The sequence below is a fragment of the Chrysochloris asiatica genome, unplaced genomic scaffold, assembly GCF_000296735.1.
Source record: "Chrysochloris asiatica unplaced genomic scaffold, ChrAsi1.0 scaffold00067, whole genome shotgun sequence".
NCBI lineage: Eukaryota > Metazoa > Chordata > Mammalia > Afrosoricida > Chrysochloridae > Chrysochloris > Chrysochloris asiatica.
Window position 1 is genome coordinate 9,757,094 of NW_006408585.1, and position 13,646 is coordinate 9,770,739.

The following is a 13,646-nucleotide window of genomic DNA, read 5'->3' on the forward strand; positions in this document are numbered from 1 at the left end:
GAAACTGATGATGTGCCCTGTAAACTTTCACTCAATCCACAATAAAAACCTTAAATTAAAAAAAAAAAATAGTATTTTGTGAAATACTGGCTCCCATAGACTTATTTTAATTCTCTTCAGCTTCAGCCTGAACTTGCTCCAGTCTGCCCCTGGCAGTGTTTGGGCTGATGATATGGAGCTTTTCTACCATCTCTTCCCACAGATGTAGTCAATTTGATTTCTGTGTATTACATCTGGTAAGATTCTAGTGTATGGTCTTCTTTTATGTTATTTACCAAACATATCTACAAGGAGGAAGTCACTGGTTTTGCAAAATTCTATCGTGTAATCTCTATTATTGTTTCTATCACCAAGGTCATATTGTCCAACTACTGATCCTTCCACCACTGTTTCCAAAGTTTGCATCCAAATCACCAGTAACTATCAATATATCTTGATAGCATGTTTGATCAACTTGAGGCTGAATAAGTTGGTTGTTGCTGTTGTTAAGTGCTTCCGAGTAGATTCCAACTCATTGCTACCCTGGAGAGGGATTCCGAAGAGCAGCTGGTGGATTTAAACTGCTGACCTGGTGTTTAGAAGTTCAGCGCTGATTCTATAGCGCCACACCAGGATTAGCATTCTTCAGTTTCACCACCACTGGCTTTCGCAGTTGGTGTGTTAATTTGAATAACAGTGCTAATAACAGGTCTTCTTTGGAGGTGTATGGATACTATCCTATCACAGACAGCACTATACTCCAACATAGATCTTGAAATGGTACGTCAAGATAGATCAGTATGGACTGCACCTAAAAAAAGCAAAATCCTCACCACTGGAGCAATAAACAACATCATGATAAATGGCAAAATGACTAAAAGAGTCAAAGACTTAATTTTGCTTGAATCAACTATCAATACTCATGGAAGCTGTAGTTAAGAAATCAAATAACGTATTGCATTAGGCAAATCTGCTTCTCAAGACCTTTTTTAAAGTGTTCAAGAGCAATGACGTCAGTTTGAGGGCTGAAGCGTCTGAGCCAAGCCATGGCATTTTCAATAGCTTCATTTGTTGTTGTTAAGTGCTGTCAAGTCAGTTCCGACCCACAGTGACCCTCTATAGGGTTTTTGAGGAGCGGCCGGCTGATGAAGTTGAACCACTGACTTTGCGGTTCAAACCACCATTGAAGTCCAGCGCACAAACCCACAGCACCACACCAGGACTCCAACAGCTTCATATGCATGTGGTATTTGGACAACAAAAACAAGGAAGACTGTTAAAGAACTGATGCATTTGGAGAATATTAAAAGTATCATGGACTGCCAGATAACAAACAAATCTGTGTTAAAAGAAACACAGCCAGGATGCTCTGTAGAAGCCAGGATGGTTAAGAGTTTCTATCTCAATACTTTGGACATATTATCAGGAGGGACCAGTCCCTAAAGAAGGATATCATGTTTCATAAAATGAAGGACTGGAGAAAAAAAGGAAGACCCTCAACGAGATATAGACTGGCACAGTGACGGCAGCAGTGGACCCAAACACAGCAATGACTGTGAGGCTGGTGAAGGACCGGTCAGTGTTTCATTCTGTTGTGCATAAGGTCATTATAATGAACCTAACAACAACATCATTTTGTAGCAATACTTCGGACTTATAAGAATACAGTGACTTGTAACAAAATAATTATATTATGTGATGTTATAGTCACTGCATAGTTAGTTATATAACTCAGTACTTCCCCTTATACCTTTCCATGCCCTGGAGAAAAGAAAGATCTACCATCAGACATACAAAACACTAGGTTAATCTCTATGATAAAAACTGAATATTCAGGGTGGCTTCTCTAGCTGAGGAATGCGTCCTCTTAGATGCCACTGTGAGTCCAATGTTACTCCTTTTCTACAGAGCCTCTGTGGACATTTGACTTTGAAACCTCTGTCCTTCGGGTAGCTGTTTTACACCTTTTCTGAAACAATGTGGTAATGTGCTTTAAACTTACTTTTTCAAATCCCCAGTAGTTGTAATAGAGAAAATCACAATGAAACAAATCCAGATTATTACAATGAGAAAAGAAGACATAAAAATACACAATTCCATTTGGACTTTCCTGTGCCTATCACCAAGGATCTTAATCTAATAACCTACTTTGGCTTTCTTCTTCTGTTTTTTCTTTGGTCCACCTTTGTCCGACGGCCAGATTATCCGGTCAGCCTTCACCCATTCATCATACCTGAAAATGAAGAGTCAAGATTTCACAATGATATCCTAGTTGAAATTTACTCACCAAATAAAAACCACATCGTGAGAAACCAAAGAGTTTGTTTCTAATGAAAGCAGAGATGTGATGAGCACAGAGTTGGTTTGCTAGTAAGTACTATGTACCAGCAGCTATACTAAGTGCTTGGTTTACCTACCACCAAGGCAGGAGAATCTGTTAGGCAAACAGGCTTAGAGGGAACCGTGAACAAGCAAACCAGAAATGGATTCAAGACTATATGTAGCCACATCTCTCATGTATCTGAGTTTTATGAAACAAACGGATTCTACGCTTGGATGCATGCTAGAGAGTCAGTGATGTAGAGGTTGCTGTTCAGTTGATCCTATCTCCTGGTGGTAAATAAAAATCATTCAAACTTGCTATATGATTTGTTCTAGCCGTCCAGATGATTTTTATCAAGTTCTTTATATTTCAAGTCAAATTTTATTCTGAAATACACCACCAAGACTTGGAATTTTTTTTAGAGATACTTCATTTACTTTATCAAAGTGTTTTCTGTTTAGCTCAAGTGAAAACTAACTCCTCACTTCCTCCACCATTTTTTTCAAAGAAGTTGATGTCACATTTGCATTTTAAAAGAGTCATTCCAAGTTATTAGTCAAGGGAAAACAAGAAAGTAAACTTTACTTTCTAGAATTAAACAGTAGTTCTTACATTATGTAAGCATAATGTAAGTATAGGTATTTATAAAGCTTAACCCAAATTTAAAATCTGAATTAAAAAAACACATTAAATACCTGTGATGGTACAATGAAATTCACATATGTGAAAAACATAGTCTCATTTTGTAACCCATTTACCAACTAAACTCAGGCTTACTGGAACTGTGTCTGAGCAACATGCCATAGTTCCAACATGCATGAGTTTAGTTGACATGGTAACATGAATACCTGTACTCGGTTTGAATATAACCTCCTCCTGATTTAACCTAATAACTTTATTCTATGAGCATGTGACCAGACGTGTAAATGTCTGTACTCTCACCCATTTAGAAATGTTCATTTGGACATTTACTGAGCATCTACTAGTATGCATGTGGCACTGTTGTTGTTGTTGTTATGTGCCGTGGAGTCGGTTCCGAATCATAGCAACCCTGAACAGGGTTTCCGAGGCTGGAAATCTTTACAGGAGCAGAAAGCCTCATCTTTCTCCCGCGGAACAGCTGGTAGTTTCGAACTGCTGACCTTGCGGCTCGCAGCCCAATTCGTAACCACTATGCTATCAGAGCTCATGTGGCACTAGGCTGACATAAAATACATCATGCAAATTGGTATGACCATTAGGGAACGCAACAACTAAAAAGCACATAGTGAAGATAAGGCCCTTCTAAAGCAATTTGCAGTCGGTGTGAAAGATAATAAAACCAAGTACAGTCTGGTAAGAGCAACACTTAGAGGCTTCAAAAAGTTCATGGAAAAATGGAATTTTTTCCATGAACTTTTTAAAGGTCGCTCACAAGAGGAATGTGTCTGGTCCAAAGTCAACAAATGAATGAGTAACTCTGCCCAGCCCAAAGTCCCATAGGAGATATTAGATGTCCCAGAAGCAGAGGCCTGATCTGGGGTACACTTGAAGATGTCCTTTCTTTTAAACACCAGACAAGATTCTCTAGAAACTCGAAAGGTTCTATTTCAATAAACAGGTCTGAATTACATCTTCTTCTAGAGGGATGGAGTGAAAATGACAACCATAACCGACATGAATAACCTGTAAAACCAAATCAATTGCCATCAAGTCGATTCCAACTTATACACACCCTATATAAGGTTACTGAGACTGTAAATCTTTACAGTCCCAGACAGTTTATCTTTTTCCCATATTCTGGCTGGTGGGTTTGAACCACTGACCTGTGTTTAGAAGCCCAACCTGAGCACAAAATAAATTACTGAATACAGTCATGAAAGCAAACATTAAAAAGATGAGAAAAAAAAGGAAAGGGAAATTCTAGAAAGCAGAACACACATACATGCAGATGATAATAAGATTGGATGGCTATGGACTAAAAAGAAACTGAGGAAAAGAGAAGGCTAATGTGCTACCAACACCACTATAGCGACCTAAAGTTGGAAAACGTATCCCATCCTCCTGAATACAATAATACAGTTGAAAGAGAAACAGGATTTTAAAGTTTTATATGCTATTCAATTAAACCCACAAACCTCCTTTAGTCTTACTAAAGAAAAGAGTTAACATTTATTGAGCACTTATGAAGGGACAGGCATTGTTTTACGCACTTTACATGTTAATACAGGTATTGCCATTGTTTCTCACAGCTCTCTAAAGAAAGTTCTTTGTTTTCCCCAGTTTAGAGATGAGGAAATTGAGGCACACCAGAACACACATCTAGTATATAGGGAAACCTTGGATCAGTCTTGCTGCAAGAAAGAACAAGGCAACCAGGGATAATTAACGTAAGACTTTCCAAAGGAGAAAGAGAAAAGCAGCTCCCCTTGACTCCCCCCCATGCAGGAGCTGGCCTGGTACTAGCAGCTGGACCGGGGTGTTGCTATGAGCTCATCTGGCACTCACAGCACGGCTGTGGTGTTCCCTGTGGAACATAAACAAGTTCACAGAACCTCAACACCAGACAAAACCACTCTTGAGACACTGGTGGAGACAAAGACAAGGCTATTCCTAATCATGTTAAACCCCCCAAAAACAAAACAGAACATTGTCCAAGCCACAAAAATGACCATACACATCCTCTCTTCCTGACTAATAGGCATGACAACCACTTCTTTACTAAGCACAGCATCAGCCTTGATCTAGTCATCCCTCCAAGATCAGATATACAAAAATAACCTATCACAGAATGACCCTACTTCCTTACAGCAGCCCATCTAGAACAAAGCTCCACTTCCTCATCTTGGTGCCGCCCCACCAACCCTCCAAAATCACCTAAACAGGAATTCAACTCTATTTCCTCTCTAACATTCATTTTTTTAAAAAAACATTCATTTCTTAATATTAGAAAAATGTTTGGTTTATTAAGATGGGTGACACAGGTCTCATCTCTGATAAGCTAAACAAAAACAATGAAGAGCAAGTGGATGATTGGCTCTCTGCCTATGTCCTGTAGGTTGTTTCTGCAGAATCTTGGACTATCGCTGCTCCCGGAAGGTTGTGCCTCAAGCACTTACTCATGGGTCTAATACCCGTTTACTGCGGCACCATACAGTTCTACATGGTGTGTGTTCTTCCTTGCTGCAAAGGATTAATAAACCCAACTTGTTCACCTTCAGGTGTGTTTCTGGTGGTCTCCAGCCGGAAGCACTGACATTGCTAATAAAAGTGGGGGTATGTAGACAACTTGGAAAATTTAAAATCTAGGTGAGCATTATTATACAGATACCATTTGCTTTAGTCCATCACAACTTTACACTGACATTTTTCCCCACTGAAAGAAATTCTACCAGTAAGAAAATATTTTCTTGCTTACCTGACATTCCACCCATAGTAATGCACCAAGTACAAAACTTCTCCATCATCAATTTCAGTGCTTTTAATACTGGCTTCATAAATTTTCTGTGTTTTCCCTCGTCCATATTTTACTTTCACTTTGGTTCCTGTTAGGCAGGGCTCCATGTCTTCCTCATCTTCCTCTCCTTCAGAGCCACACTTGCTTTCAATTTCTTCCCTGTAGTAAGTTATAACATTGATAATGCCACTAATAATTTTATGGAAAACAATAAAATAATACATGCTAAGAGAATCCAAGGTGTAGAATAAACACAGCTTAAGTATTACCTTAATAGCCTGTCAGTGGAGGAGGAGAAGAAGGAGGAGAAGGAGAAGATTGATATGAGCTACTTATCAGTGTTTTTCTTAGTGTGTAAACGTACACTGTACCAAAAACTCATACTTCTTAAAGGCCAATTGGTAGCCACAGTTAATGAAGATGTGGACCAAATGAATCACTTCTGATACAACCAAATCAGAACACTATTCTCTGAAAAAGTCTTCAGGATTCATATTCCAGTGCCACCTTAAGTGAGAACGATCTAAACATACCTTGTAATTTCCTGCAACTAAACTATCTTGAATGAACTTTTACCACCTTCTCTGTTCAATTTAGAATGGCTCTTAGCAAGATTCTTTCTCTTTTTGTGTGTGGGCAAAAGAATGAACAAGGGCTACCTATGTTTAGTAACCATGTCTTTAAAGGAATTTATATTCTGTACATTTCCCCACTCCCACAGAGAACCAATAGATATCTGAATCTTAGATCATTTGCTAAAACTAGAATTAACAGCAGGAGAACAAAGCTTTACATCTTGTGTTGGTTACTACTTGTTTTGACTCATCTCTCAGTAGCTTTCCTTTGCAGTGCTAGTCAAGTACAAAGGACACTTACACAGGGAGTCCAACAATATTATAAGTATTTTTACAGTAAAACGTGTAGACTGACATCACAAGTAAGAAAAGCTTAAAAAGAATTTATTATGTTCTATAATAAATATAGGGCATTATTTTAGTGTAAACTCTAGGAATTCAACATAAAATTTAAATGGTTTGAAAACTACCTCCTCCTGAGAATTCACCCAATATTGAATTCTATGAGCAATCCATTGGTAGGCGGAATAGTTTCTCTCCAGAGATACTTGTTAAATTATAGCCTGATAAAGAAATTTCAAAAACTTCATCAGAAGTTTTAAAAGACTAATTTCAAGAGAAATTTTCTTGGAAAAAACAGCCTCATCATTTCCATGAGTCCTGCTATACAACGAGGATACAGACTGTTTATTGCCTTTATATTTAGTTTTTATTTCATTTGAGTACATAGTTCTTCACAGTCAAGTCTGTTCAACGTTCTCTAAAATAAGTCTTTGTTTCCCTTTACATATCAATTACAAAGACTTTAAAAACAAAATATTTATATACATATATGTCGTATGTTCCACATACATTATACACAATCATATATATTTTTTGATGTCCATTTTTTAATACTTCAAACTATAATGAATTTTTTTGGTTGTTCACCACTGTTCAAACTTTTTGTCCAATAGAGGCAATCTCCTACTTTGGACATATCTGAATCAGATGAGCCACATTTATGACTTTTTAAAATATATATCTTATCAATAGTACTATGTATTACATATAATGGTGCAGTACATAATTTGTTAATATTATTCTCAGGCCCATCCACAAAGATGAAGATCAGGTTCATACAACTACTGACAATATATGGAAGTAATAATGACAGGCACATGAGGTATTTGATTTACCTCAGAACTGACTTAATGGCAGTCCTTGGAAGGAAACCCTGTTGTTAAGTCAGGGACTACCTGCATTTAAAACTCTACACCACAACATTATACTCAGTTTCTATTATATCTTTGCATTTATCCAATTTCTGAGTATATTTCATGATAACAGAATTTTCTTCATTCATTCAACTAATTTAAATGTAACTCTGATAACGCCTGTATCAAATGCTCTCCGCTGAAACTGACTAGATAGCAGTGGAAACATACGTGTTTTGTACTGGATCATGAAAATGCCTTCCCCACTCACCCATCATTCTATTTTTCCATATATATATATATATTTTTTTCATATATTTTTCCAGTGGTTAATTTTCAGATGGGTATCAGCCACTAGCTGGTTACAGCAAGCCACGTTTCCCAAAGTTTGCTTACCAACTCAAATACCTAGACAATTTAGCATCACATAGTACTATAATAATAAATAATATGGAGATAAGTTTATATGACAAGTAAGCATATGATGCTGCAGCTGATTTAAAATTCATTTAGTAATATCTAAAAATTAGTAAGTCCTTTAAACAACACTAATTTACAGAAATAGCCAAATGCATAACATGGTCGGACATTTCCTTGATCTAACTAGCTGTACTGCCTAATCTTTAGTTAAGTCAATTTAGACCATACATGTTTAACACATGGGAAAAAATACAGTTTTCACTCAACAGCAAACAGGATGGACATTAAAAAGCTGAAATTTATTGGTGTGATGTGGGGCAAGAATGTATTTTCCAAAGTAGAATCAGGGGTGCATGCCACTTATTCTAATACAATTACTTGAAAAAAGAAAAATGTCCTAGATAAAGCTAACACACAGAAACATCTGCTAGTACTGTGCACCCATGTGTTTGTTAGCTTTCCCACATTGTACCTTTTTTAAAATGGAATTTTTGCTGTCGCTGTTTCCTCTTGTCCACTTCCTCCATTTTTCTCCAGCTCCCTTCCCTGCTGTCAACTGCAGGACCTTTCTTTTGACTGGGTGGCGCAGCCTTCTTTGAGGCCACTGTTTAGGGCACAAGTGCTATTAAAATGGTGCGACCAGTATATTCTCCAATTCCGAAAGGCGATACACATCATCTTCACAATGTGTCTCACCTTCATTAGACAAGAGGAATGGAAGTCCCAATAAGAAAAACATTCCCTCAAACCTGAATCTCTAAGCAGGAACAAAGCACTGTTGTACCCCAGACAGGTACTTCTGAAGAGCAAACATAAGATAATGTACCTCTCTTGGCTTCTCTCTTCCTCTTCATCTGAGTCTTTGTCAGAATCCTCCTGCTTTTTAATTTTCTTCTCTTTTTGCTTTGGTGTCGTTTTTCTCCCCAGTAGTAATTCATTTTCTTTCTTCTCTGCAGTTTCATAGTCATCATCTATATCCTTATTTTCTGATTCATTATCTTTTAATTTGTCTTCTGTTTTCTCCTCGTCAATATCTTTTGTAACAGAATTTGCATCTCGAGCAACTCTCCTTCGTCCCTACGTAGAAGGAATAAAAGTTTTAAAAGTTACACTACCACACAAAGGATATAAAAGTAGAAAAACATTTTTTTTTCTTTAAAACATCCACAGCAATGTCTAATCTTCTCTTTGCCTTGAGATGTGATCCTGAAACAACCAATCACTCCATGTACTTAACCTCTCCTCTCTTATGTACAAGAATAACCACTGACTTCTCTCTCTAATACAAGAACAACCAATGTAAATCAATCATGCCTAGCTCTACTATGACCTTTGGGGAGCACAATGGCTCCATATGAGAAGCACTGGATTGCAAACCACAAGGTCCATGGTTCAAGCCCATCAGCCCCTCCGCAGGAGAAAAAGGTGGCTTTTTGCTCTCACAAAACAATTGAAAAGCTCCAGAAACCCAATACAGAGTCATTCTGAGTTGGAACCGACTTGACAAACAACTACTATGATGACCTTTGGCTATGCACTACATAAAAGAAAACAAAAACAATCACCTTTGTATACTACATTATTTTATCTCATTTTAAATCGGTCTTGACAACCTAGGAAATCAAGTAAATGTCAATGATAATAATGATATTTGAATTATTATTGATAAACGTTTATTCTAACAATAATGAATACAAATCCCTAAATTATGAATTCTTAAAATCTTTGTGGTCTCCTTTGGTTCCAGTGTCTATTATTACCAAATTACCATTACCACTATATTTGTGTGCAATGAGAGTTTAAAGAGACTGATCTGCATCAATGGTCAAGATTTATCTGAATAAGTTTCTGAGAAGCTCTCTGGACCAGCAATAACTTATAACTTGCTCTACCCTCCAGCAGCTAACCAGTATCTGTTGTATGTTCAACTAACCAAGAAATTGATGGGCTACTACTATATACTAAATTTTCATTCAAATCAACCAGCCCGAATTGGCAGAATTTCCCTTTACTTTGATAAAAAAAAAAAAAAAAAGGGGGTGGGGGGGGGGGAGATGGGGCTTACAAAGACATCTCATTAGAACAAATGACCTTCCTAGTTCCTGACTATGTGCTTTTTACACGTCAAAGGCAGAAAAAAAACCCACATAAAAACACACGTTTACTATTCTTTAATTGTTGTTTATTCAAAACACTAGAATATAAGTTTCATGATGATAGGGACTTTGTCTTATGCACTTTTGCATCCTCAGATCTAGACACATAGCAGATGCTGATTATTTTTAGGTAGATGAATAAAAAAAGCAATTGTTATCTATAAAAATTTAGACTACAGAGCTTTGACTCAGAAATTCCATTTTCAGACATATGCTAAATATGTCCTTTTTTATGCAACAGATTTACTGTGGGTTTGCTTTCTTATCATCATATAAAGATTCAATCACCCTATGTAAAACATCTATAGAGCACTCCATAGTATAGGTATACCATACAGTTATCTTCCCCAAGATTTTCTCTAATTTCTTAATAATATAAAACACTGCATGGATAAGGAAGACAGAGGTAAACAGTATTAGACTCACAACACTGGAACAACAGTGTTCTATGGATAGACACATAAACAGATACACAGACGGAATCGGTATGAGAAGAGTGGGAATACACCCCCAAATATGTAAGGGTGCTGAAAAGGATATATACCTTTACTACAAACACACCTATGAATGTTGTGGGGTATACAGTGGGCAAAATGACGAAAATTTCTTATATAGCATCAAACATCTGAAGGCAATGAGTTGCTGGGCCTGAGGGCCTAGGACCACAGTCTCCGGGGACACTATGGTCAACTGGCAAAACATAATTAATTACTCCAACAGACTAATGGAACATGTGAACATCAATCTCCATGACTCTTTTGAGACCAGAAGAATTAGATGGTGCTCAGCTATCACTACCAACTGCTCTGAAAGGGATCACATTAGAAGGTCCCAGACAGAGTGGGAGAAAATCTGGAATAAAACTCAAAACTTATTTTCAGAAAGATCAGGTTTACTGGTCAGAAGAGACTGGATGAACCTGAGACTACGGCTTCGACCACCTTTCAGGTCTGGAAAGGAATTTACCCTCGAGGTCCAATTTCCAGCCAAGTAGTGGTGGTGGTGATGTGCCATGGAGTTGGTCCTGACTCATAGTGAACCTGTACAAGGTTTCCAAGGTCGAAAATCTTTACAGGAGCTGAAAGTCTCATCTTTCTCCCGCGAAAACAGCTGGTAGTTTCAAACTGCTGACTCTGAGGGGCCAACAACACTACTAGCAGGGTCTGCTCACCATGCAATGTTCAGTCATTCAAAATCAAAAGGGCAACATTTACCTGAGGACCAAGTTGAGAAGGGATGGGAAGGTGGGTGGGATGGAAAAAAGAACCAGAGGGAGGAAGTGGGATAACTATTGTTGCAGGGAGGGGATTGCAATCATTGAGATGAAACAGACTGTATGATTTGTTGAATGTAGAACTGATGATTTTGTCTCAATTCATAATAAAAAAGTTAAAAAACAACAAAACAAAACAAAAACTGCAATGAATACGTTTGTGAAAATGTCCTCCTCATTTTTCTGACTATATAACCCAGAATTCTAGGTGATGAGTACAAGAAGGTTCATCGCAGTATTTTGTGTATGCCTGAAAATGTCCAGGATTCAAGTAAATAAATGCTGAAAATAAATCCATATAAAACTAATATTAAACTACTCACCCTTGGAGATTTTAATTCTATTTCTTCTCTTTCACTTTCACTGTTGGAATCAATATTTTCCTCAGGTTCGCTCTTCACTTCTACTAAAGGCATTTCTTGATCTTCTTTTAGCACCTCTTCCATTGATTCTTCTAAGTCTTTTTTTTCTTCCTTTACTTTTGGTTCATGATGGTGAATAGTCCTGAATTGAATATTTGCAGAACGGCAGTACTCCTCAAAACCATAGAGATACCTACGCAAACAACATTCGATATTAGGAAATCTTGTATCTTTGAATTTAATATGAACATTATTAAACACACTTTTTATTGTATATTGAAAGAAGGTTCCCAGACGAGATCATCAGTTTTTCATTCAACATTTCATACGCTTTGTCTCATCTCAATGAACACAATCCCCTCTGTGCAGCAAGAGTCATCCTACTTCCTCCCTGCAGTTCCTGTTTGCAGTCCATCCACCTTCCCATCCCTTCTCAACTTTGTCCTTAGGTTAATATTGTCTTTTGATTTTGACCATTCCATGGTGAGCAGACTTTACTAGTGCTTTTATGCTCCCCAGCACACATATAGTAGTAGTAGCATTTTTTGCACACATACATTATTATAAAGTAAAACTCAAGTAATTTATAAACAACCCTTTTTGTGTTACTAATTTCTTGGTGTTTTTAGATAGTATTATTAACAGAAATGCATTCCTGAGAAATCTGAACTTGTGATAAGCGAATCTAGCTCTCACAGTTTTGAATATAGCTCTCATATGAACGTGGTTCACTGCAAAAGATAGCTTTGTAACGTGTATCATATTTTCAGGCTATAGACATCACCTGCAATCCTAATATTGAAAAGGAAATTCAGACATGAGACATTCTTGGTTAAGGCAGACTGTGGATTCAAACTGCCAAACCTTTGGATTTGTCATTGTTGTTAAGCGCCGTCGAGTCGGTTCCAACCCATGGCGACACTGAACACCGTTTCCGAGCCTATAAATCTTTACAGGAGCAGAAAGCCTCATCTTTCTCCCGTGGAGCAGCAGGTAGTTTCGAACTGCTAACCTTGCGGTTTGCAGCCCAATTCGTAACCACTACGCTACCAGAGCTCCTTGCCCTTTGGATAGTATACAAGTATTTAGCTGTAGGCACCACCCAAGGACTCATCAATTACAAATACCTATTAATTGAAAACGTTTTATACATGTTCTCTCACTTCAAACTTTCAGAATTGATGAATTCCCATCTAATTAAAATTTAATGAAAAGATTTCCTATAAATATGTATTTTGATGAATAAGATATACTACTTACTTTCTATAAGCAGTTTTCACATTGTAGGAAGCAGCTGAATTCAAAATAGGAATGCCGAGGTCCATATAAATTTGCTTCCATACAGCACCACTATCAATCTGGAAAATCAATTTTTATTTATCAGCATTTAGAAAAGGAAATAATCTTTACACTAATAGTCTATGTCTATTAAGAGAATGCGTGAGTTATCTAGAGCACATATAACAATGCAACATTAGATGATTTAACTTTTCATCACATCGATATATATTTCAAATACTAATGTTATACTTACATTGTCACATCCACCCTGATGATAAACCAGCCTGAAGAGTTTGAAGAGATTGAGATCTTTATAGCCCAAAACTGGTGGTTTGTTGATTGGAGTACCTTTTTAATATCAGAAAATAAGAAGAAAACTTTTACTTAAATGGAAAAATAAAGCAGAACAATGAGCTTCAAAGTTCCCATATTCCACTCATTATTGTTGTGTCGTTAAGTGCCACTGAGTTGGTTCCAAAGTTTAATTTCATTTTCCACAACTCAGTGACAATTAAAAGATGATTTTATTAGTTGTACAACTGAAACACTTTAAGAATCTAAACAACTCCACAGAGTCATGTAGAGAATATACAGAGTATATTTTGTGCTGTCTTACACGACTAAGGCTATTTATATATAAACATT

General features: G+C 37.1%; 1 protein-coding gene across 1 annotated transcript in view; it reads right to left on the reverse strand.

The window, feature by feature from the left end:
• Positions 1–13,646, reverse strand: part of ARID4A (AT rich interactive domain 4A (RBP1-like)) — a 79,403-nt gene that overhangs the window by 16,901 nt on the left and 48,856 nt on the right. Inside the window, exons 12-17 of the mRNA XM_006864640.1 lie at positions 13,255–13,349; positions 12,981–13,078; positions 11,682–11,913; positions 8,756–9,006; positions 5,700–5,897; positions 2,128–2,212 (exon numbers count right to left, since the gene is read on the reverse strand). Coding sequence (XP_006864702.1) covers positions 2,128–2,212; positions 5,700–5,897; positions 8,756–9,006; positions 11,682–11,913; positions 12,981–13,078; positions 13,255–13,349 — 959 coding nt within the window. The remainder of the gene's footprint in view (positions 1–2,127; positions 2,213–5,699; positions 5,898–8,755; positions 9,007–11,681; positions 11,914–12,980; positions 13,079–13,254; positions 13,350–13,646) is intronic.